This window comes from Manis pentadactyla, chromosome 7, assembly GCF_030020395.1.
Source record: "Manis pentadactyla isolate mManPen7 chromosome 7, mManPen7.hap1, whole genome shotgun sequence".
Lineage (NCBI taxonomy): Eukaryota > Metazoa > Chordata > Mammalia > Pholidota > Manidae > Manis > Manis pentadactyla.
Genome location: NC_080025.1, coordinates 135,855,814 through 135,882,374, shown reverse-complemented (window position 1 = coordinate 135,882,374; position 26,561 = coordinate 135,855,814). Strand labels below are relative to the sequence as shown.

At 37.8% G+C, this 26,561-nt stretch overlaps 1 protein-coding gene across 2 annotated transcripts in view; it reads left to right on the top strand.

Annotated features, from left to right (window-relative positions):
• KDM7A (lysine demethylase 7A) overlaps positions 1-22,855 on the top strand; it is a 98,523-nt gene extending 75,668 nt beyond the window's left edge. Inside the window, exons 9-20 of one of the 2 annotated variants that reach the window (XM_036926090.2) lie at positions 638-744; positions 3,515-3,606; positions 5,938-6,027; positions 7,730-7,939; positions 9,485-9,609; positions 9,813-9,967; positions 11,173-11,270; positions 11,745-11,893; positions 12,030-12,238; positions 13,512-13,597; positions 15,575-15,848; positions 16,489-22,855. In XM_036926090.2, coding sequence (XP_036781985.1) covers positions 638-744; positions 3,515-3,606; positions 5,938-6,027; positions 7,730-7,939; positions 9,485-9,609; positions 9,813-9,967; positions 11,173-11,270; positions 11,745-11,893; positions 12,030-12,238; positions 13,512-13,597; positions 15,575-15,848; positions 16,489-16,583 — 1,690 coding nt within the window. In that variant the 3' untranslated portion in view covers positions 16,584-22,855. Of the gene's footprint in view, positions 1-637; positions 745-3,514; positions 3,607-5,937; positions 6,028-7,729; positions 7,940-9,484; positions 9,610-9,812; positions 9,968-11,172; positions 11,271-11,744; positions 11,894-12,029; positions 12,248-13,511; positions 13,598-15,574; positions 15,849-16,488 lie in introns of both variants that reach the window. The other variant, XM_036926089.2, reaches the window with a different exon arrangement.
• Positions 22,856-26,561: the final 3,706 nt, after the last annotated feature.

Genomic DNA, 26,561 nt, shown 5'->3' with positions numbered 1-26,561 from the left:
CCTGAATATAGTGACTCTTGTAACTTGGTATACCTATAGGGCACCTTGGAAGCTATGGGTCTTTGGAGTTATTACAAGAAATACTGGCTGTTACAGTACATGAAGCTTTAAGCCAGGGCAGTTCCCACACTTGCCAAGTGTGACTCTTTATACCTGAGGTGTCCCTGAGGGAGAGATGGCTCCTGGCTCTGTGGTCTACTATAAGAACTCCTACAGAAGACTAACCCTGTGACAAGCTGTGGTTCCTGTCTTCTCACCTTGACCAGTGCCAAGTGTGACCTTGAGCTTGATTGCTTAGTAGAGCCTAAAGAAAACTCCTGAAGAGGGTATTGTAGTGTTGTCCAATATATGGGGCTGTTTTCCAAACATCTCGTTTTATTTATTATCATGGATCCACTAAAATTCCTTCTGTTAAAAGTAGGATACAAATGCCAAGGTATAATCTTTTTGAAGGCCAATGTATACTGTCAGATTTGTTAAGATCTCTGTTAAGTCTTATCCAAATGAGGTGTTGTTAAGTAATATATAGTACTTGACTGGTCTTATATATCATGCCCTTCTTATTTTATTTTATTTAAGTTAGTTGCCTCCATTTAACTTTGAAATGCTAATATTTCTTCAAATTTTATTTATTTAGGTGTTACGAGATGGAAAAAAGGCTAAAAACACCAGATCTTTTCAAATTCCCTTTCTTTGAAGCCATATGTTGGTTTGTAGCCAAAAACCTGCTGGAAACCCTGAAAGGTAATTACTAATCGGGACATTTTGTTGTCTGATATGATGCATGATATTTGTAAACTAAAAGCCACTGATCGAAAGAGCCCTTTTTTATTATGGTGTGGCTCCTGCCCCTATTTGGTTTTTTAAAATGCATGATTTCCCCCTGCCAAGAAACATTTTAGCAAATTGGAGTCTCTAATCCATAGGCTTAAAAATCAGATATATGAAGAGCTGCAGCCAAATAGCAAGGTAGTATTGAAAAATGTTCATTTCACATGAGACTTTAGTAGCCTGTACACATTGTCAGGCACATAAAAGTGGCTCACTCACAAAAATGCAGTTTAAGGCAGGAGACTGTTACTATATGTTCCCAGGCATTTGTTTTTAAAAAATCAAGGAAATAGTTTTCATATTCTGAAAGAATCAGGTTGTGCCTGCGCCATGACCATTACGACTATTACCCTGGCCAGTACAAGGCACTGTCAGCACAAACTAACTGAATGTCAGCTGTGAATCTATAGTTGAAGAAAAATGTTTTGTTTTGTATTTTAAATATCGCCCTAGTTAAACTTGAAAGCTACCCTTTTTATGTGGAATTTCAGATTTTGATATTTTAACTTTTGGTTTAATAATCTTCGAGTGGTCAAGTTGGAGACCGAATGCCACTTTTACTTTTGTCTCCCTGTTGCTATTCATGCTCTTGTGCTCATGAGGATATGTTCCATCTGGTTTTTGTGTTGTCTAACTTTTCTAGTCAGTTTTAAAATAATGCTGCTATTATAATTAACTCCCAGAAAAACAAATATAAACAGGTTAAACAGTAAACTATTCTAAACCATTGTTTTGTTTTCCCATTTAAAAGTTACACAAGAAGAAAAAGTAAAATGAAAAGAGACAACCAATAGCTTACTTCCCAGAGTAGCATGTACAGAATTAAATAATAAAACTCATTTATGGTTTCTTTAAAAAAAAAAAATAGTCACTGTCTTTGGAAGGAAATAACAATTAGAACCCATCCCACACCTTACAGCACAGTGTAGCAGTAGATGCCTTGATGGTGGTATAGGTGTATATGATGGAGGTAGGATCCTGTGGGTGAGGAAGAACAGGTGCTTCCTGCACGCACCAGTCTCTGCTGAAGAAATGCATCCTTATCCTGAATCCCTGGCTCATTCAGCACTTGCAGGTATTTTTCTAGGCTGCAGAAATGTCACAGTGGTCCATAATGGTTGCCATACAGTTTGTAGTAAAAACATGGATAGTAAAGTTCAAGTTCATAGTTTCCTTTTTAAGTGGAAACCTAGAAAAATCAGAACTCTTATACTTATTTATAAAAACACTTGTAAATGTCCTTCTTTTACATAAATAAAACCCAATTACTGACCCCTCCAGATAAGAGATTGGCAATTCAAGATTTAGAAAGTTCTTCTCTCTCCCTCTCTGTCTCTCTCTCGCACACACACGCACACACACGCACACACACCTGGAATGATCCTTTTTCCCTAATGTCTAACAGAGGTTCAGTAATCAACTTTTTTAAACAAATTAAGAACTTATCAGAAATACAAAATCTTTCTGTCAGCTGCAGCAAGTTGAATGTGGCCTAGAATTCAGATTAATGATTTAGCCTTTGTTTTAGGCCATTGAGAGTTCAGAAATACCAAGTCTGATTGAAAACATGACCCTATACATTAAACAGTTTTAAAAAAGATTACTGTAAAAGGATATTTTCAGATCAAGTTCTAAAATGTCTTCATTTCATTAGCAATATCAGTAAATGATATCTGGCAATATTAGTGAGTCAATCCAACCCCACTAAGGATAGAGCCAAATAACCATTATACCAATTGGACATCATCCTAGATGTTCACCCTAGAAGCAGGAATGGTGGTCCTCTTATCACACATTATGTACTTTCATCCCTGACATTTTAACTGTTCATTGTGGCCTGTTATATGTCAGCTCTCATACTATTACAGGGTTTATGTTATAGGTTGAATGAGAGTGGATTGTATGAAACTCTTAACTATGTTAGTGTCAGTAATAATAAAATAGTGAACCAATTTTGGATTTATGAAAGTAAATTAGCCACTGGGCAGAAGTGAAATCTTTGCTTCAACTTACCTAAATTTTAGACCACATGTAATATATTTTGCATGAGTTTTAGCTAAGCAATTTGTTTTAAAACCCAGAAGAGACATTTGTGTGTGTATATGTGTGTTTACCTGTATAATAATGAGAGATCATGCACATAGTTGATGGTATAGAGAACGCACAGCATACACATACACTCTTGTACAGTTTAAGGAATTATAAGACCACTACTCAGGTCACCTGTCCCCAAGGTAAGCAAAAAGCCTTGCCAGTACCTGAGAAATGCACAGTTATTTTTCCCATTGCACCCTCTTTCTTCCCTTCTAGAGAGAGCCACTATCCTGATTTTTGTGATAATTTTTCTTCAGTTTTATTACATGTGTCACAACTGAAATAGTTTAATTTTGTCAATTTTTAGACTTCATGTGAATAGATTCATACTGACATTCTTCTGTGACCTTTTACTAGCATTGTATTTATGAGCTCTCTTAACTAGAGCCTTTAGTACAACTGCATTTAATGTAATTCTGTTTCTTTTTCTTTCTTGCCTTTCAATTGATTGTTTCTTATTTCCCTTTTATTCCTTTCTATTAATTTGGAAGTTATAGAGATTGATATTTGGCAGTTACTCAAAATCTAAAGGTAGTCCTTTTATTTTTGGGGCATTTTAACTCCTTCCCCCTGACTTCCATTCCCACAGAATTGAGAGAAGATGGCTTCCAGCCTCAAACTTACCTAGTACAGGGAGTGAAAGCACTGCATACTGCTTTAAAATTATGGATGAAAAAAGAAGTAAGTAGTTTTCTTTGATGAACTAGTTGTTATTTTTTATATGGCAAGCTTAAGAAAACAGAGCCGTCCCCTGTTTTGGCAGCACCTGTGAGTGGCGGTGGTAGAGGAATGGAGGCCCAGCTTCAGTTACGATCTGTACTTTATTATACAGTAGATGCAAGTGTACTGGTTTATGTTTGTATTTATGAGAATAAAGTGCCTGGGTATTTCTTTAATCTTTAATCTGGAAAATAGGGTAATTCAAGTCTGTCAAGCAGATGGATGGACTAAGAAATGAACATATACATGTAATAATAAATAACTTTGAGCTCTCATAATTTGCTAACCACTGTGCTTAGTCTTTCTATCTATAATTGCACTTAATCTTCAAAGTAATTATATGATGTTGGGGTGCTGTTGTTATTCTCATTTTACATAGGGGGATGCTGAGGTTCAAATTTTAAGTAATTTTCCCAAGATAACTGGTAGAGCTAGGACTTAAAGCTAGATCTCTGTAATCACAAAGCCTATGCTTTCATTATCCCTCTGCTAGACTTCATGTAAAAAGGAAGGAAAAAGGAGGTCAAGGTTCAAGCAGGAGCTTTCCATTTTCACTAAAATGTGGTCTCTTCGTTTGCACTTGAATCCCACCACCTCCAAAAGGTCATCCCAGATGTCTATTTGGAATTAGTGTGTTCTCTCCTTATGCCTCCATAGCATATTTCTTGTGCTAGTGGACTTAGAAGTACTATCTGTAAAGTGAGGTATCCACATGGCTTTCATGGATTTATGAGCTCTTGAAGAACAGGGATTATTTCATCTTAATTTCCCCCTGGAACTTTACACACAACACTTTAATAAGTGATAAATATGTAAGCTGATGAAAGTACATTTCCATACTAATTTTTTAAATGTCCACTTGAGGTAAAAATCCTGCCCTTAAGATAGCAGGAGATAGTAATTAATAGGATACCGGCTATAATTGTATACTCCTTTCATTTGATTATCATTGCTACATAGCCACTAGAGCAAAGCTCTGTGTGAAGCATTCAGGCAAATCAGAATCGCACCTTCCAACGTCAGAGACACCAAAGTCTGATGACAAAGGTGTAACCAGATCACAAAACCGTATAATAAGATTTGTAAAATTAACAATATGTCGCAAAAACTGTAATTCATTTCCTGCTAAGGCTTTAGATAAGTTGTTCTTAAACTTGTGTGCTTATCAGAGTTGTCTTTAGAGCCTTTTAAAAATAAACTCCCTGGATCCTCCCTGAGAAATTCTGATTTAATAGATCTGGGTTAGGCTCTGAAACTGTTTTTAACAAACTTTGCAGGTGATTTTGATACACAGTAAAATTCATCAATAATACTGTTAAATCATTACATTTGAAGTGTACTTTAAAAAACATGATGTTTGTGTTGAACTGTTAACCTTGCTTAACATAAGAGGCAGCTCAGCATAGTGGTTAAGAGCATGGACTCTGGAGTCAGAAGTCTGGAAGCAGATTGCAGCTGTGCTGCTAAGCCAGACCACCTCTGTGCTTCCACTTCCTAAGTCATCAAGGGAGAATAGTAGTAGTATCTCTGTGGTTGTGTTATGTATTGTGTTGTTGAAAGGATCAGTGAGTTAACATTCATTAAGTACTTAACAGTACCTTGTGCTTGGCATATAGTTAGCACTTAATGTTGCTGTTGTATTAACATGTTTTAACAAGTTATGCTAAAATCAGGGAGAAGATGTAAAGGAAAAGTGAAATCTAGTATGTTGAGTACATATAAAAAATCAAATGTTCTCAGATATAGAGATTAATATTTGGAAATAGACATAATAATGATAGTAGTTTGCAGTTCAATCAGTATGGTAATTCACCAATCAATTCCTCTTTCCTACTGATTCCTTTTTCCTAGTTTGCTTTTGATTATTAAAAGAAAAAGTTCATAAATATTTATTAAAATCAGATATCCTCTGAAAAACTGAGATTATTATAGTGCCTATGTTCCATTCCCCCTCATGTATTATGAATTAAATGTTAAGCTGGCTTAGTTACTACTAATCATAGTAGTAATTAGAGTTACAGTAGGCTTTGAGGTGTAGAGTACAAAGTTAGGACTCAATATAAAGCAAAATTCATGTAAGACCAGGTCATCTTTAACTCAAGGTAGGAGGATTTTACGTCATAAGGATCTCCTTAGGTATTATACCAACTATATGAACTCAAGATCTGGCTTATTAGTATTTGACTATGTCTGTAAAATCCAGATAACCCAAAATTTGATTTCATAAATTAGTTTTTACATATTAAAGTATAAATAACTTTGGTTGTCTTATCTTTGTTAATCCAAATACAGCTTGTATCTGAACATGCCTTTGAAATTCCAGACAATGTTAGACCTGGACATCTTATTAAAGAACTTTCTAAAGTAATTCGAGCAATAGAGGTAAGACTAGAAACAACCTATCATCTAAATGCTTGGTAAACTATCTCCCTTGAGAAACAAATGGGTCTACACACTACAAACATTTAAAAACCCTTATACTCTTAGAGGGAATAGAATAAACTGCATCTTGGAAGGAACTTCAGATTTTCAGGCTTCTAAACAACTACAGAGGAATTTAGCATATTGTCCCATAATGAAATAATGTGGAAGCAGTTACCAGGTTACTTCAGGTTCTTCAGGATACTCCAAAAACAAATGCAAAATAAGCAGAACTTTCAGATCCTACTGATTCTCACTCTGCAGAGGTGAGTATGCCCAAGTAATTAGAGGAAGAGAGAAAGTATAAGGTGAGTAGAGCTAGGTGAGGCTGGGTTGGAAAAGAGGGGTTATATTAGTGGAGTGGGGCAAGGAGACCCATTTAACTATAAATATTAGAGCAGCTTAGTTGGTAAAAGCCCTTTGATAAAAGCCAATAAAATTTTAATATACAAATGAATGTATGCATGCCAGCTGGTAAAGAACTTGTGTCCAAAAACATAGTTTTTTAAATGGGCAAAAACTTCAGATACCTCACAAGAGAAAATAAATAGCCATGCACAGAAAAGGTGCTTAACATTGTTAGTCTTCAGGAAAATGCAACTTAACACTACAGTGAAATAATATTTCATACTCTCTAGAATAACAAACATTTAAAAGACTAAAAATACCAACTTTTGGCAAGGATATGGAACCACTACAACTCCTTTACATTACTGGCAGATTCTCATAAGGTCAAAAATGCATTTACCACATGACTCAACTACTCCCAGGTATTTATCCAAGAAAAATGGAAATATATTTACTACAGAAAGACATACAAGGTTGTTTATAACAGTTTTATTCACAGTGGCCAAATCTGCATGTAACCCAAATATCCATCAACAGAAGAATGGAAAACAAATTGTGGTATATTCATTATGTGAAGTTTCTAGAGTAATCAGCTTCATAGAGAAAGTAGAATGGTGGTTGCCAGGGGCTGGGGGTAAGGAGGAATGAGAAGTTATTGTTTAATGGGGAAAGCGTTTAATTTGGAAAGATTAAAAAGTTTTGGAGATGGATAGTGGTAATGGTTGGAAAAATGTGAAGTGTACTTAGTGCCATCAAACTATACACTAAAATATGATTAACGTTAAATTATGTATGTGTTACCACACTTTTTATGTATATGTCACTACTGTAAAGCTTGCAAGTGGTTGTCTCTGGAGAATGGGAATCAAGGATGGGGAAGAGTAGACTATTGCTTTTCATGATATGCTTATGGAGTTCTAATTTTTAAAACTACACAGATGTGTGACTTTGGTTCAAAAAGCAATTACTGATTTGTGTAAATAAATATGTGAGAGAATGTTCATCATAGCAAAGAACTGAAAGCAGCCTAAATAGTTGCCAGTATTAGGTTGGCACATTGTGATATAGCTGTACGTGGGCTACCACCCAGCCTTTACAAGGCTACTGAAAATAAGGAAATAATGTTCACAGTCTATTAATTGGCAGAGAGAAGGCCCTGAAGGTCTCAGCAAAGCTGTTTGAGTCTTACGATTTGGTCTTTTTTGTTAATGTGATTAAACTGGTTTTTGTTTTCTAAAATATTTTTATGGATGATTATATAGTCAGGTATGTATGTGGCCTTGTCATAAAAATACTCTGAATTTAATTCTTAAAGGAGGAAAATGGCAAACCAGTTAAATCTCAGGGAATCTCTACTGTGTGTCCAGTTTCACGATCCTCAAATGAAGTGACTTCCCTGTACCATTCCCGACGAAAGATGAGGAAACTTCGGGATCATAATGTTCGAACTCCCTCTAACCTAGACATCCTAGAGCTCCACACAAGGGAGGTCCTCAGAAGATTAGAGATGTGTCCACGGGAAGAGGCAAGTATTGTGTTTCAGGATTACAAACATACTTCGTTGTTCCTGAGAGTTCTTTAAAAGGATAATAAAAAGAGAACAATCTGAGTTACTTAATCTTTGCTTAGCATTGTAGAGGTCAGTGGTACATGTGCCTGTGACAGGGAATGTACTTGAGCTTTCTAGGAATCAGTGTAGAGGTAGAATGAATAGATCTCTCTGATTTGCTGACATGTTCTTTGAGTGTTTACCAAGTGCCATATGTTCTTCTAAACTCTGGAGAAGATACCAGAGTAAGCAAAACTTAAGGCCTTGCCTTCTTGTAGCCTCCATCCTAGCTCAGGTTGGAAGAATGGGAGGCAGGGGCACATCCTTGAATAGTGTGATTTCAGGTAACAAGTATTAAGGAAACCAAAATAATAAATCAAGAGAATAAAAGGGCAGGGGTGGCAGGCTATTTCAGCGAGGGTGGTCAGAGAGCCTCTCAGGTGGTGGCATTTGAACTGACAAAAAATGGAAGAAATCAGATGGATGCACAGGTTTGAGGAAAAGTATTGCAGGCAGAGGGAAGACCAAGTACAGAAAGCCTATCCCTCACCTAATAGCGTCAGCATGGGTGACTGTTCGAGTTAGAGACCATTAGAAAACACATTAACCTTTAAGAAATGCTGGCCTTATGGACAAAGAGGAGAAGGCTTGGGGCAGTAATGAGGTCATTGTGGGGCCTTGTCAAACATAGTAATGAGTTTGTGGTGAGGTCCATATTGCCCATAATTTTACATCTTAAGTAGAGAGAGGATAGGCAATAATTTACAATGGGTAAGATAAAGGTATCTCTGAATTAAAGTGTTTAAAGAAGTTATATAGAAATTATGACTTTCTTAAATATTTTAAATTGTATATAATTGTATTTATTCTATTTTAAGCTTTTGTTGTCCTAAACCTCTTTAACCTATAGCCATCTGGGAGAATATTAAGCTTATTATGAAAGGTCATATTATTAAAGAAAAATATCACCAAAAAGGAAACATTCTCTGTGTATTGAAAACCAGCTACTGTTGTGGTCGCATGTCACACAGTGGCCACTGTTCCTAGTGATAGCAGTGTGGTGACCTGTAAATTGCCTTCAGTGGGAAATTGCCTTTCCTGTGGGAAATTTGGTCAAGGGTAAGATGACTGGTGAGGACCCAGCAACTAGTCCTTCAATAGAAAGGGGCAAGGGAAAGATAATTAAAATACCTTAAGGCAGTGCTTCTGCAATTTTGCCGCTTTCTGCAAAAGTGGAATGTTTTTGAATTCACTTTATGTAGATCTTACATCCTGCTTTATGGAATGTGTTTTATTGTTAATGGCCATACAGAAAGATGAGCCCTATTCCTGCTTCGGTTTTAGGAAGCATGTAGTTTTAGTGCCACACCACTGCATACCCTTGTACTTAACCCAGGCAGCTGGCTGCCCAGCAGTTTGGGCTGAAGGGCCATGGGAAAAGTAGTGGTAAACTGTATTCCTTTATCTCAGTAGGTGCATTTGAGGGTGGAGGTCAAATAAGTTCTGTTTTTATACTTTAAGGACATCTTGAGCTCTAAACTGAATGGAAAATTCAACAAACATCTCCAGCCATCGTCCACAGTTCCTGAATGGAGAGCAAAAGATAATGATCTACGATTACTGCTGACAAATGGAAGGATAATTAAGTATGTGAAGTAGATCAGAATATCAAACAGATTTGTTTTCAGGATTCCCTGTTAATTTAATCTCAAGTCCATACTATTGCATGCCTAACTAAAATATGGGGAAAGTGCCTTAATCCTCCATTTTTTCTAAATTAAGGAGGCGGGGTATGCTATTTGACTATATAGTTGCACTTTTTGTGACTTATTTTTCCCTCTATATGCAGAGATGAGAGACAACCCTTCGCAGATCAAAGTCTTTATACAGTAGATAGTGAAAATGAAGAGGATAAGAGAAGGACAAAAAAGGCAAAAATGAAGATAGACGAGAGATCAGGAATAGAGGGGGTGGAGAATGAAGAATCTCGAAAACCACTTAACAGTATGTTTAATAGTCATTTTAAAAGTCTGTTCATTGCTAATGTGATAATATGTAAAATAACTTGCTAATTCTAAAGTTCTTAAATTTGTAGTAGGACTGAAATATTTGTGTCCCTAATACTCTTTTGAGAAATCTAAAGTATTGCTGAATAGTTTTTCCATCAGGAAAGGCTGAACATGAATGTCAGCTGAGATGTAGGCCCAGGAAAGGCACTGCTAACGAGGAGGATGTGTGCTGGGCAGTGACACTCCTCTTGTGACAGTTCTTACAAGACTCGCATGAAAGCTCATGCATTTTTATGGGCTTCTACTCCAAGTAATAAAAGTTGCAAGTTTAATGCAATTTCACACGTAATTTTAGCTAACATGTATATGATTTTCGGAATTGGGAAATATGTAATTGGTTGATTTGAAGCTATTAGTAACCCATGGATCGTTTTACTTGATTACCTGCTGACACGAAGGCCTCTACTTGGTTATTAATTGGTTATCATCAGTGTGACAGATAGTCACACCTCCTTCTCCTTGAGATCTTTCCTGTCAATGAACTCTTAATTTCTCAACATTTTTCAGGGCCTCCATATATCCCTCCTTTTTAAAAAAGTAGTTCAGTATTTTGGTACTCGACAAGTAAATGTTCCAGATAATTAACATTACTTAGTCCACATTGAATACCTCAATTCCTGCTAATTCCAGGTAAATATGATATTGTTATAGAAGATGACTCTGCATTTGTTCGAACACTTGCTATTTGGCAGTGCTGCGGGAAAGAGAGAGACAGTGTGAAGCCTGGTTGATAAGCTTTTTGAATTCACTATCTACTTGAATGCTTTTTAGGCTTAAAAGAGTGATCTTTTTGTTTTCTGTTGAGAGACATAATGCAGATGGGAAATTGAAAAGCATGATGTAGCTAATTTTAGTGTTGGAGGTTTTTTCTGGAAAGAAATATAAAATAGTCAACCAACCCAGATGAAGAATAGAAAATCATGTTCAATGAATACCACAAATTGTTTCAAGAATACACTTCAATCTGTGTCTTGGTCGATTAAGGAGAAAGGCTTTGGGGAAGAAAGAAATGAAAAAGATGAAAGTGGGCAGGATAAGCAGGTGCAACTGAGACATACACAAAGCTGGACAGACTAGGTTTCACCTTGTCCATAAAATCCTAATGTATTTCACTTTTTCTCTTACCCTTTTCCTTCTCAGGGTTTTTTACAAGTGTGAAATCAGAACTCAGGAATCGATCATCAGAATATTCTGATATTTCTGATTCAGAAGACTCTGGACCGGATTGCACTGCACTGGTACGCCTGGAGCCCCCTGACCTGCGCATTACTTGACAGAAGATGAGCACCCTCTTTCTTTCACCTGAGAGGACAGGGAATGACAGCTTACCATGAGCCTGTCTCTCTGACCTTTGTGGGGCAGGCTTTTCTCTGTAGTGATTTTTGTAAACACATACACCACCATGTGACTATTTACATTTGATATGCATAGCTTTGGTCTTGTTTGGGGAAGGGTGGGGGAGTTACGGTTCTTATGTTTCTCAAACTTCTCATAGGTTATGCTGCATTTTACGTTAAAGAAAAGCTGTATTGTGTGTTTTTAAGGAATTATGTTACTGTAGTTACTAGAGATTTTCATTTGAAATACAGAAATACTTCTATGATAATTAAGATTCTGACTTTACCTAGATGGATACAGTATTTTTGATTAGTCTGTACAGACCTCAGATTTCTAACATAGATTTGCTTCCATCTAATTATTTATTATGTCAGAAAAATAATTTTACCACTGAAGAGTCTGAAAGTTCAGGTGATGAAAAGAAACAAGAAATAACATCAAACTTTAAGGAGGAATCTACTGTGATGAGAAACTTCCTTCAAAAGAGCCAGAAGCCGTCTAGAAGTGAAATTCCAATTAAAAGGTAGGCTTGCTGAGGGTGGTAATCTTCTTAATTAGATTGTGGTATAAATGACATGAAAAATTTTTTTTAGTTTTAAATTTTACCCAAAATTTCATTAGAACAAATAGACTCCACCTTTTTGATTATCTGCTCTTAGGGAATGTCCTACCTCCACGAGCACAGAGGAAGAAGCTATTCAGGGCATGCTGTCTATGGCAGGGCTACGTTATTCCGCATGTTTACAAAGGCAGATGCAAAGCACAGACTGCAGTGCTGAAGGAAATTCTCTCCAGGATCCCAGCAGCTGCCACAGCAGTAACCAGGAAGTCAGGCAGTTGTATCGCTGTGATAAACCAGTGGAATGTGGTAAGAAACGTAAGCTATCAGTCTCTAAAAAGTAACATGTGACCTCCAATTAATAGCTCTATAATCCTAGTTAAGGTTAGCAATTAGGAATAAGAACTGTTTATTGCACATCTTTAGTTGGAAATGGTGTTTAAGCCTTTTGACAAAAAAACACATGGTGTTGAGAAATGTAAGATGCAAGGATAAGTATAACAGACTGAGAGTTGTGTTGACTGGCAGAACCCTGCCATTGCTGTGGCAAGATGGGCAGCATTGTTTCCCTGCCGGAGGTTGCTTGGAATAGGAGGAATGGATTGCTGTCCAAGCCTTTTCCTTTTATGGGAGGGAAAAACAAGATTTGCACTGTTTCTGATAGAGGATATTCTCCCTCCTGCTTGAAAAGGAGGACTCACTGCCAGTATGTGATGCCCCATAGTGTTTTCTTCTCTGCACCTTAAGGGAAAGAGTCTGTTTCCCCAAATCTGAGCACTGGGGAGAAGTTGGTGCTACATTAACCTGAATGCCTACTGTAGAAACTGTTCATTCCCACCTAGTTGTGTCAGCTGTGTACCAGGAGCTTGACATACATTTCACTTAATTCTTGAAACGTTTTGGTGTATGTAATAAACTTTTACAGGTAAAGAAAAAAGACGTAGTGAAGTTAATTTAACTTGCCCATATATTATTCAGTGGTATTGTGATTTCAACCCAGGACCATCTAATCTCAAACTCTTTGCTCTTTATGTATGAGGAAACTGAGGTTTAGAGAGGCTAAATAACTTGCCTAAAGATGCACTGGCATTGAAAGGAGTGAAATTCAAACCTGAGTTTGTCTTTCTTTGCACTATGCCATTCTGTCTCCCTATAATCTCTTTGGTCCCTTGAAAAGAAGGCTTCTATAGAAATACTCAAAATTCAGGCAAATATATGGCTTTATTCTGTATGGAAAAATACAGCATTTTTAAAGAGAGTGTATTACATTTGGTTTTATATCTACAAGAGGTGGCTATAGAATTTGACTCCAGATCTTCCAACATTGATTGGGCACAAAACCTATTGGGCATAAAGACAGTCTTTGAGAGAATTGAAAGAATTAGCATGTTAGAATGTGTGCTGGTGACTGTTTTATTTTTGAGAGGGAAAGGAATGTGGTACAAGTATATGAGTAAATGTTAACATACTCCTTTTTAAGTAAAATGTCAACATAAATTTGCTTTCAGCTTTAAACCTAAGGCTAGCTTTATTCTTAACGATCAAGTTGTGTAGAGATAATTTAATTAAAACTTCTCCTTAGGGTACCATGTCAAGACTGAAGATCAAGACTTGAGGAGTTCTTCCTGGATTAAACAATTTGATACAACTTCCAGATTTAATCTTCAGGTATATTCAAGGTTTGAAACATTAAAAGGAGATTTAGGATTGTCATTAACACTGTGCTTTTTTTTTTAAACTGTAACCAGTGATCAACCACTAGATCTGGAGAGCTAAAAAAATTGCAATTAAATGCACATTTGAACAACCATACATTTTTAGGTATTCTGATGTAATGATGAATGCAAGTTCTGTGGACGGGATGTGATGTGGAAAAAAATATTTTATTTAAGGAAGTAGTTAAAAACCCCTGATTGCTAACACCTTTAGGTTATGTCTGGCTAGAATGAAATGTAAAAGGAGAAAAAAAGTACCATGAGGCTCTCTTTTTAATCTCTGACATTGAACATTTCTTGAACATTTTTAGACACTAAATTTCTTTGACAGTTATGGGTCCTTTCTAGAAAAACATTCATCATAAATGCTGACTTCTGCTTATATTTATCATGGTTTGTGCCCCACCCCCCAGCCCCAGACCATCCATTGATTCCAGATTAAGGACCCCTGCTCCAAGACACTTGATGTCTTAGGATCCCAGTGTATTAATGCCTGTGTCAAACAAAATGATCCCCAAATAGCTTTTAAAAATACCAAAACTTTACTAAACAAGCACACACAAGGAGAGCAACACAACCTTGTGTTACTATCTTGGAAAATGACAGTCAAAGAAAAAATAAAAATTCTCACATGCCAGGTTAGAGTCTTCAGGCCTCCCCAATCCCAGGTATATGCTGAGTAGTGGAATTATGAATGGTTTTTATTTTCTTTATTTGGCTTACCTATATTGTGTAAATACTTATCAGTTAATTTTCCATAAGAAAAAGAGCCAGGTATTAAGGCAGTTTTGTGAGTACAAGTTCTCTTACTAGAATGATATGTTCCAAAGTCAAAGGTCAAGTAAGAAATCCCTTACCTACTAATAATTCACTATTCAATGTATGATTTTATGTAGTGCCTCATTTGGCCATAAGGTTTATAACTTAATAACATTATAGGATTCAGTGTTTAAGCTATTATTTAAATCTGTTGTTCTTACAATTGTCTTCGGAAAATAAAGAAGTAGAAAGCAGGTGACTAGCAAGATTATCTTAGAGAAAATCAAATTTCTTTTGCCTGTGATCTAGAGGAGTATATATAGTCATGTTAAATCATAACAGTTGTTTCTTCATGCTCAAGCATATATGTAAGACTAATTTAAAGTAAGTCTGTTTAATGCTGTTTTTTAAAACTTACTTGACCATCACAGAATCAAAAATTTATTTTACATCACATACACTTCAAATTAATTTTCATCACTTCTGCAGGGTGCTCTTCTCAGGCTTTTGTTTTTTCCTTTTCCTCTTTAATTCTGGTCATGACCTTCTCTGCTGGTTTCAAGACCCACCAGTCAGGAACATCATTTATTTTCCCCTGACACAGTTCACTAAATCATCTTGAGAGACTGAAGGAAGAATTGTTAAAGACAGACTTGGGGCTCATGATAGGGTTTTCATAGCAGACAACTTAAGTACAGTAGAGGTGAACCTTACAGAAATTAAGTTATAGAAAAGATAGTATGTGACACCATAAGAGATGTCTGGGAACTGTGACATGAGAGGGAATGGTAGGTCCACATCTCCCCTTCCCACGTTCCTTCCACGGCACATCACAGCACATGCTGACTGAGTTCAGGATGGCTCGGTTGAGTTACTTTCCCCACCCTACCTCCCAATATATATATATATATATATATATATATATATATACAAGAAAATGTTTTCTTCTTGACTGAAGTTATGATGCAACTTCAAGACTTGACTCCTTTAGAGCTAGGTTTTCGAATGAGATGACCATCATGAAGGGGTGGTCTTCTGTAGCTACTACATGTTAAGAAAACCCAGTCATCTATTTCTTCTCTTTTTTGACTTGTTTGTGCATAAAGAGGTTAAATACTTCACTTATTTTAAAGGAACCCTAAAAATTCAGCCTCATTTCCTTCCTTTTTAGGATCTAAGTAGAGGCCAGAAATGCATCAAAAAGGAAGGTTCATCAGAAATCAGTCAGAAGGTACAAAGTAGGAATTCTGTGGACAGCAGTGGCTCAAGCCCTCAGAGTGGGAAGTATATACAGAATTCAAGCTTGGTTTCAGGGGCATGCCAGATAAGTAATGGCAGTGTAAGCCCAGAAGGGTCAGTTGGTGAAACGCCCTTTTCAGTGCCCCTTCACCCCACCAAGAGACCTGCATCAAATCCACCGCCTATCAGCAACCAGGCAACAAAAGGTAACTTTCACATGCTTGTAGATTTAAGTATATTTCTGGCTGTAGATAGTGGTGGGAATAGCATCTTAGATAGACATAGTCTCTGCACTCAAGTTGCTCACAGGCTGATGCACTGGCGACAGCACAGTAATAGCATTATGCACTGGTTACGATGGGAACAGAGAAGAAAGATACCTAAGTCAACCCTGAGGATCAGGAGTAGTTTTCTGAAGGAGAAGGTAGATCCTGAGAAGGATGATAAGGGCTTAGCCATGCTGAGTTGGGGACAGTGACGGGATAGACAACATTGAAGGCAAAGGAGATAGTATGACCCACGGTACAAAGGTGAGAATAGTACACGGGGTATTTTGGAAACTGTAGAGTGTTTGTTACTACGGTACAGTTTGATACAGGATTCGGTAAGAACTCATGCTGAAGAGATAGGCAGGGATCAGACTGTGCCAAGGCTTTGTATGTCTTATGAAGGAGCTGGGCTTTTTCCTCTTGTACTGAGATGTTGCAGCAGTGGAATCCAGGAGCGTGCCTTTACCCATTCAGAATACCGCAAGTCTTGCTTACCACACAGCACTCCCTTGAAGTCTTAAGGTGCTGGTCTGTCAAGTAGGTTTTCATCATAATTTACACTGTCGGTGTTTTATAGGTAAACGTCCAAAAAAAGGAATGGCAACAGCGAAACAACGTCTTGGAAAGATCCTTAAGTTGAACAGAAATGGCCACGCACGTTTCTTTGTGTGACAGAGCTGCTGCCATGGCCACTCTTCCCTTTGGAGACCCATCTCGGGGGTGCGGCAGCCTGGTGCTTCGGCCGTGCCCCCAGCGCAAGCAGTTTGCATGTACAGTAGAGAACACTGCCTGGAGAACAAAAGGAACCTGATGCTGCATTTTCACTGTGCCACACCCACTCAGCAATAACCATTGGGACCTGGTGGGGGAGAGGAAGGAGGAGGGTAGAACCTTAAAAAGAGACCTTGAACTGGAAAGGGTCTCTTGTCAGGGCTTGAATTTCATTTAGTTGTTGGTAGTGTCTTGATTTATTTTCCGTAGTAGGGTAAAGAATTATCAATAATTTATTTAACAGATTTTTTTTTAAAGTTAACAGCTTTTAAATTCTTTCTTTTTTAAAGCTATTTATTTGGAAGATTTCTGGAGAAATATCTCACTAATTTAGATTTAAGAATGTGAAAGTTTTTAAATTATTTTTGATAGTGTGTGTGTTACATGTGGGGAAGAGCCACGGTAACAGTAACTAGTCTGGACTCTTAAATTTGATATTCAGGTTAAAGTCTTAAACAGGGATTTGATGCATTAATTATTTTAAATTAAGATGTATATGAAAATCATTTTATTTTATATATTTCATGTGTTTTTTATAAGCTATTAGCTTCGCTTTTGCTAACATCCAAGGTGCATACTGTTATCCAGGTTGTTGACCTTATATCCCACATCCCTCTGCATCCCCATCATTTTGTGATGACACAAGACTCCTCTTTGCAGGGAAACACTTTCATAGCCAGTACGTAAGAAATACATAGAATATCTCACATTTCTCATTTCGTTTGGCATCGCAGTTTTCTTCTAATTATATGAAAATAGGCTTCTTGCATTTTCATTTTTGCTGATGATATCTGGGTTCCAAAGAAAACAGCTTTAATATCTCTTTCCTACTTGTGGGAAAAGTATTGTAAGTTTGGTTAAATTGTCAAGTTTGTAGATTTTCAAATACATTTGTAACTACAGAGGGCCTTCTTCATACTGCTGGTATTGGAGGGCAGGACCAACACCTGCCACAGAGGTTATATTTTATGACACTTTTATTCTGTGTATCTAATTTGTTGGAAAATACAAAACCTGATTTGACTTAGTATATTCAAATCTGCATAATAAGCCGTAATGTAATGTAAGAGGACTATACTATATTAAGTTGTATAGAAGCAAGCATGTTGGAGTAGATCTTTTGGATGTGTGTGTGTGTTTAGTTTTTTCTTAACCTTCTAAATAATTATTTAAGTATGGATTTGGAGTATAAATGGGTGCTTCTTGCAGTTTCTTCCATGTATCCTAACTTAACCAGTGCATATTGAGGTTAAGTATATGGTTGAGCTTTAAGGAATCATTTATCTCCTTTATGCACAATTTTTACTAAATGCCAGTTTTCAGTTCCTCCGAAAAGCTTATATTTTCCCCCTTTTTTCCCCCCACTGTATAAAAATAATTGATTTCTGGAGTGGGGTGGAGATATGCCCAATTCTGACAATAGAGCATTTTAGAAGTCCCTACAAAGAAAATAAAAGCAAATAGGATAAAATTTATTTTTATGGAGAAGAAATATGGCCGTATTATAGATTCATCTTTTCTTTATTGAGCAGCGTACTTCTGTATTAAGTATCACTTGAAGAGTTAAGAAAAAAGTCTATACCATCATCTTTCATGGTTGCATTCAAATGTGTATTTTCAAAGAGAAATATTTCTTACTCTGTCTCAATTCCACTATTTCATGGGTTGAACATGAAGTAGCTTATGAATAGCCTTTTTGGTCCAAATGACCAGATCAAACTCTGGGTCTTATCTGGGTGTCAGGAAGAATTTTTTGGAAATACTGAATGTCTATAAATGGCCTGCTTACACTCTATCTGCACTATGCCAAAGCTGGGAAGTGGCTACACTCAGTCATTTGGTTTTCAGCAGATCCCAGGATGTCAAAAACTGGGATTCCACAGGTTCTCCCACCTTCCACAGAAGATGTTACTGTGATGTTTTGGTTTTCTAAAGACATCATTTTAGTGTTACAGTTAACATGTTTTTGTATTTGGTTTAAGAAATAAGAATTACACTTTCTTTTTCCAGCTACATCATGAACCGCGGTCTTTTGTTTTCTTTACATTTTTCACAGCTCTACATATTTTTATTTACCATATTTTTCTTTTCCTAAACATTAAAATGAAGCAACTTGTTTTTATGAATTAAAATTGTGACCACCATCCACCCTGTGTACTTAAGCTGATAGATACTAAGTTTAAGTAGCAGTATATGGGATTTTTAAGCGAAGGTACTGTGGATTCATTTTTGGCAGTTTTAGCCCATTCATTAACTGGCTAAGCTTTTTAAAATGTTCCTTAAGTAATATAACCACTAAAGCAGAATTCATGTATCTCTTTCTGAATTGGTGAAAATCCAGCCACGGATCCAGTGACTTTCTTAGTCAAACCCCTTGTAAAGTTCCTGACTGTGATGTGGCCCTTCATCTCATGGTAATCACTGCAGCCAGTATCCAGAATGAGCTGTAATAGACAACCTTTCATCTTCCTTCAGTCTCATTTATAAACAATACTACCATACACACACTGCAGCTTAGACAGGAAGGTGGCATTTAGCTAGTTATAAGCAAACACAGATATATAAAACAATTATGATTAAGTGTATGCAGTTTTAATTGTAGTAGTAGACAATAATTGTCCTATATTAATTCAAATAAGTGACTCTGTCAACCTGGGATCCACCGTACTGTAATTCATGTTATATAATGTGCTGTCCAGTATTGATAAAACCTGGCAGTTTATAATAGTGCAGTATTCTAGAAATACCTTGAACTTCATAAGCATAAGTTAATTTTTAAAGCATACAAAATTGAAAACCCTGACTGAAATCACCTTATATACTTAGAAAACAAGCCCATCTCTACTTAAATACTTAGCTTGAATACTCTTCTATTGTTTAATAACCTGAATTATTGCCTTTTTAATGAACTCTACTGTATTTATTATGAGATCAGCAGGTATTTGTCAAACATCTATGTGCCCAGCACTACTTAGTACTGGAGGGGAATATGGAGTTGAAGGTGTGGTCTCTGCCACTGAAGGTGTCTTCTCCAGGAAATAAACAGTGTTATTTTCACTTCTAAGCAAACTGAAGCAAAAGAGGGCCCATTTGTTAAAAAAGGAAAAGCATAATTTTTCTAGTTTCAACTGATACAAGTAAAAGTAAGAAACTTTCTTTAATTAAAAAAATTTTTTAAACATTTCAAAAGTTAATAATTTAATGTTGGGTGATAGAGGGGCATGGTGTAGCATGGAAGGGAACAGAAGACCTGGGCTTTTGTCCAAATCCATTTATATATCAGCTGTGTAATCTTAAATAGGTCACTTATTCTTTCTGAGGATTAGTTTTCTTATTTGTAAGTTTGGATAAAATTGCAGTTAAGAAAACCATAGAAAAGCATTCTTTAATCTATGAACACTTCATACTTGAAGAGAAGTTATAATATTTAAGTTACAACTGATAATCAATGCACATTTTTATGCATTTTAAATGAAAACTGCTATTACTCATAAAATTTGTTTCATATCAAATAAAAGCCCAGAGCATGCCACCTAAAAAATCTGAAGAGTCTCTAACAAGGTGCTGAAATAAAATGAGTTCTTAAGTGAAAGTAAAAGAAGGGAGATCATTTATGGATTAGAGTGAGAATGTTTATCCTCAAGTAATCATTAAGATGATTTAAGGTAATTGGAAGATCGTTTCAGTTTTTCTAAAAGAGGAATTAGGATAGTACTGCTCCACAGATTCTGCATACTGTTCAGGTACTAGAGAAAGGTAAAATAAGTCATAGAATTAGAATGATTTAGCAATCACCCAAGGAACTTGGGGTTAAAAATAAGGTGGCTAGGAAGATGGGAATCAATAAAGACAGCTATGGGTTGGCTAACATAGTTTGTTGGGTACAGAAACCACTGTAGGAGTCTAGGACAGGAGACTGGACATCTTCAAAAGAAAGATAATGCTTTTTTTAAGAGGTGCTCTCTAAAGTGGTAAAACCACTCCCCAAAGAGTTGATGAATAATTATATGGCCCAGTTTACTACCACCAAAAGTAATCATTGGAGTGTATAAGCATTTTGCAATCTCATATTTAAAAGATGAAGGCCTAATCTGAAATTTTTTTCTCATTAAATATTAAGCTAATTACTCCCTCCAGAAAGAGAAGCTAAAGATCACCTATCAGTTTTAGATGCCGTAGACCTTCATCTAAAGCAGCCTTTACAAATAAGGAGACAAATGAAACCTAGATAGGGCAGGGATTTGCCTGGGGTCACAGTGGGTCCCAGACCTCTGGCACCTTGCTTCCTCAGACAGCCCTGTTCTGTGGCACTGTGCAGCCTCTACTCATCCTGTGGTGGACGGTGTTGACAAGCTTACTAGAAACCAGGTGGAAAGAAAGGGGAAGACCTAATACACTCACTACATTGCTGTTGAACGTTATGTACTTTTAATACTAAAGCCTTACTAAAAACCCTTCCCTTATTTTGTTTTTCAGTGAACATCATGCCGTAAGTCAAATATTTGATATCCTGACATAAACACATTTTTCAATGTAAGGTCATTAAGCATATGCCTATTAGCCTATCAGGGTTGACTGTGGTTTTATTCTTTTATAATATTTTTTTCCCCTTTTTATGGGGTGGGGTGGTGGTGGAAATATACTCATTTACCTGCATTCTACCTGCTAGAGTCTGCCTCTCACCCTTGGTGCCCTTTCTAGGGTCCTAAAGCTTTTTCTTAACAAGTGCAACATTAATTTTTTTGTTTAAAACCTTTAAAAATTATTTGGTGATTGACCCAACAAGTTTATTTGCTCTGCACTATTTCCATAATAAACCCTGGCTACCACGTAGCCCTTGAACTCCAAGTAGTTTACCTATGCAAGCTCCGTAACATTCACTTTCCTTTATTTCAGAAAGCAGACCTAAATGGAACTGAATCATAAAGATAAAACTTGCCTCCACCCACTTTTACTTTGGACATTTCCTTTTCAAAATGTTATTTTCCCCCAAGATTTTTCACCAAAACAATGATCATAAGTGCTGGAATATTTAATATTTTGCAGGAATAAAGTAACCCAAACATACTCATATTTCTTCAGTGGATTTTGGTTGGTAACACTTACTAGCATTGAGTGTGACATACAATGAGGAGTTGATTCCTTTGCTAGAATCATTTCTTCCCTCTAAGATTCATAAGTAACCTTTTATTTTACAAAGTAGACATACAGCTTCCACATAATAGTCAGGGACCTGAGGTGTAACTTGCTAAGTGAACCCTAAGGTTATTTTATCTTGCAAAAGAAACCTAAACCAAACTAAGGGCCTTACATTTATGGTTAGACTGAATCAAAAGCTATAACCTCAATTTTTCCAAAAACAGCTTCTGACTGCAAAAGCAAGTCATGCTGTTAGGTTTGAAATAGCACTGATCAGGAAACACATATGCGTCTTTGCAGACTGTATTTCCTTCCGAAAAGACTTTTCTACTTTTAATATAAATTAAGCCATAACAGTTTCATGCTGTGGAAAGAGGGTGAAAAGGTTCATTTTAAGAGATTATATAATATGAATTTTCACATTTACTGTGAGATGTCTAACTTTGCCAGTGCTTCAGCAGGTTTTTTGGGGGGAGTGGGAGGGTAGAGGGAGGTGTGGGGGAGGGGTAGTATTGGTTTTAGGGGTTATAAGTCTGTGAAATTTGAAAAGGGGACAGTTGTTGGCTATGGTATTTACTAGTTTTGTAGTAATGTTTTGCTAGCCTGACTGACTTTCCTTAACTGATTTTTATGCCCATGGTCCAAGGTGACTGTTCCCCTTCTTGTTTGGGATGTCTGCAGAGTAGTATTTTGTCTGTTTGTATAGGCAGTCAGTGTGTGTGCACATGTGTGTCCTTGAATATGGAAGCACACTGTGTGACATCAGAGTGGGGTGTGGCTGGGAAGTGGGATGCTGAAGCTTTAAGAGCATTTTTGGGGGATTCATAACAGTATTTCCCATCTTTTGCCTGCAGGCAGGGAAAGTGTACAGTATTTATTTTGTTTCTGTTTTAAATTTGTAAGTCTTTAAGTAGCTTACATTGGTTATTATAGGGGAGGACAAGTGACTTGTTTAAAGTTGTATTTGGTATTCTTACTTTCCAATTTCTGTATTTTAAAATATTGAAATTAAAATTGTATTACTTCTGTTTTGATTTTTTTAGCACTCGGTGTATTTTTTTCTCATTTTGTTTGAAAGCATAGATGTTGAAAGTTGTATAAAACGTGTCCTTGAAAGACAAAAATCTGAATTCTGTATCCAATTCTGACTTTCTGTTCCCTTTTTCTGCTTATTTGAGAATTAGTTGAGAATAGGAGAAACTGTCAAACTTATGTTCCTTACTATTTCTGAAGATTTTTAAATGTGAAAAGTGATGTGTCTGTTCTTTTATTAGCTGTATTGCTGGGGAAGCAGTTGCTGAAAGGAAAGAACACAGAAAGGTTATTGGCAAGATGAGGCTGCACTGTGGCCTTGGGTTGCGGGCATTAGGAAGCAGTGTTGTCCCCAGTCCAGGCCCTGCAGTGTACCTGGCACTGTTCTCGTGCTGGAGCTACCGGAGTGAACAGAACAAGCCCCAGTCTGCCAGGTGCCTCCCTGAGGCATGAAAGGCAGGGAGAGGGAGGTGCAGGCTGGGCGCCAAGGGCGGGGAGTGGAAGAGTCAAGGTAGCAAGAAAGAGTTCAGTCCCGGACCCAGTGCTTCTGAGGGGTCTGGGAGCCAGGTCTGGGATAACGGGAGTGTGGTAAGGCCTTGCCTTAGGCCACCAACCAGTGGAGCACTGGAGACAGCACTGAAGGGCAGAAGAGGGGCCTGGGAACGGGGCATGAGTGGCCCTGGAGGAGGAACCCAGCAGAGATGCAGGGAAAGCAAGGCAGCTGGAGGACCAAAGCTTTCCCCACCCAACCTCTTACCACAGGACAGAAGGTATCTAGCAGGCACTGCGTCAGAGCTCTTACTCCAGTGCTACCCAAAACACACCTACACTTTGTTGTTGCTGGCCTGCTTTTGTCCAGCTGATTGAAATCTAAATCTGAACTTACCTATTCTTTTGTAAAAATCCACATACTATCTATAAACCTTGTGGGATGTTCACCCTTCATCAAGTTCCATTATGGTGAATTATCAGGACCTATTTTCCTTAGACTTTCAGCCTGATTTTTGTGTTTGTATCAAGCAGTGAGACTGAGATAACATCCTGTGGAACACGGGGTGTTACCCAGCCCTCAGTGACACAGGGAAGAATCAGGTGCTGAGCTGACTGGTTTGAGTGGAGCCCTCATTTTATTCCATTTGAGTACTTCCTGTGTACAAGGCACATTTTCATTTCTTCCTCAGAGTAACCCAGCAAGTCAGGTGCTATAATCCCCATCCTAGAGATGAAACCAAGGCCAGAGAGGTTAAATAACACATCTGGGTTCATATAGCCTAACTCTAAAGGCCCTATTATTTCTTCTGAATTGTCTTTCTCTAATAATTTTAATTATTACATACTTTTACTTATTAAAAAGGGATAGATGGTCCTTAGGAATGGTTTGTGTTGTAAAATTTCTTTGTAGGCACCCTCTTTGGATCAAAAATGTATTCTCTTCAGAAGTTTTCTGTCACTTATTTTTAAGTTTGAGTTTACTTTCCCAGGGTCACACATGAAAGAATGCTCTTCATCTTCTAGGATTGCACCTTCTAGTGAAGAACAGGCTGCAAACAAGGGACAAATGATACATTATGTGAACCTAACTTGGCTTCCCAAAGTTGCAGAACTAGGAGAGAGTAGAGGCTGTGCCCTGTGTGGAGCCTCTCCTGCCGTCATTTCTGCCCCTCAGCTCTGGTAAGTGCAGCAGCCCAGATGAGGAAGGAGAAGGAAGGGGCCCCTTCTGCCTGCTGATGCTGAGCCTCTGCCTTCGAGAGCCCGGCCCCTCTCCCAGCCCAGCCCCTCACTCCCCAAAACTCCTTACCATCCAGGCCTTCATCCTCATTCACTTGCGGGCTCCCCTTCCTTGCCTGAGCTCTTTCCCACCCTGTTGCAGAAATACCCTTTATACCAAATACAGTGCTAATTCTGAAATTTTGTAAATTCATGTCCTTTCTAACAGAGTTGTTGGGGGGTGGGGGAAGGGAGGCCCTAAAAATAGTAGTATGTGTGAATTCATATATTTTTTAAGGGTAAATATAACCTGAGACAAAGGATTCACAGTTAACAGTAAGAAATAGTATTTGGCCTTAACATATACATTAATTCTAGAAGCTGCCCTACCTAGGGAGCTTGAGATACATTTCAGTTTCTGGAATAATGCACACCACATTGGCAGTGGCTGGTGGCCTCTGGGAATGGGAATAGGATGGGAGAGGACAGGCTGGGAACTTGGACACACTTCAATTCTGTTTTGGGGTTTTTGTCTAAATCAGATAATGTGTCACTTTTGTAATTAAAAAGGACAAATGTGGTATGGGTCAGTTGCCCCAAGAACACACAAATTATACCATTGTACACTGTACCAATTCACAGCCACCAGAAATTGCATCCTCCTGCTCCCCGGTGCTGCACTGGCAGCAGGCCAGAGCCTACGTGGGAGGGAAGCCGAATGGACACGGAGTAGGTCACCAGGGAGCGCCTGCTGTGAAAGCCTCGCTCCCCACCGAGCCCACAGCTACACTTCTCACCTGCAGCGTGTGCTTGCTCTTGGGTCATCCATCCGAATGACTAGCCTGGGAATGCTACTCTCCCATCTTCAACACCTCCCAGAATTTAGTAAAAATCTCCCTAAAAATATATTGAATAAGCCCATGAACAAACATGGCCAGTCCTCATTATCATGATTTGTTCTCTTTCTCCCCACCCCATCCCCACCTCTCCCACCAGCAGTAGAGTGGGTGGGCCGGGAAGGCGGTTAAGGGGAGAGGATAGAAGAGAAGGGCAGAGCAATGGGGAAAGAACCCTCTGCAATTTCAGAATTCTGTTTCTGTTAACTATTATGAACTTGAAGAAACTCACTAATATGGGGTTATAAATTATGGGTGTTCCAAATTTAATAAGCAAAAGAAGAGTAGATTTTTCTTTAATGATATAAACTGTGATTATGTGGCTCACTTAGAACCTAGTACTTAAAATTTTATTGCAATTGCTTTGTAAACTTCAGTGTATATAGGTGTACCTTGTTTTGAAAATATAGAATATAGTAATAGTTAATGTGTAAAATTACAAAACAGATTGAGTGGCACCTAATTATGAAGGATTTTTTCCTAACTAAAGGAAGGGGAAAGGTGCCTGCTGAAGTCCCTTGATTCCACGGAGCAGTACGTCAGAGCTCTGAAGCAGGACCCTTCATGGGTGCTGTTACTCTGCTTTAAGTTTGCACAGTGTGACGTCAGGAAAATAATTGCTTGGTTTCAGCAGAGCTCACCTTGGAAGACAAAAAATACAGCTGGCCTGGGCATGGATGGGCATGTAGCTGTCCAGTTTTCCCAACACCAGTTATTGAAGAGACTGTCTTTTCCCCATTGTATATTCCCATTGCATATTCATGGCTCCTTTATCGTATATTAATTATTAATTGACCATGTATGCGAGGGTTTATATCTGGGCTCTCTGTTCTGTATGCTGAGTCCAGAAGGTCTTTAAGCTGTAAGAATTCCTGGTCAGGGTGAGGAGCCTGGCCAAGGGCAGACTGGGCACCAGGCTTGGCTCCTCATGTCCAGATCAAACCACCTGGTGGAAACTCCTCACACTTAATATATATTATCAGATTTCAACCCCTCACATTCTGTCCCAAACATGAATAGCCTCAACAATCTGCCCAAGTCAGATTCCTGGGTGGTGTTCTCAAATCATCCCTTTCCCACCCTAACCAATGATTCACTTGTTAAT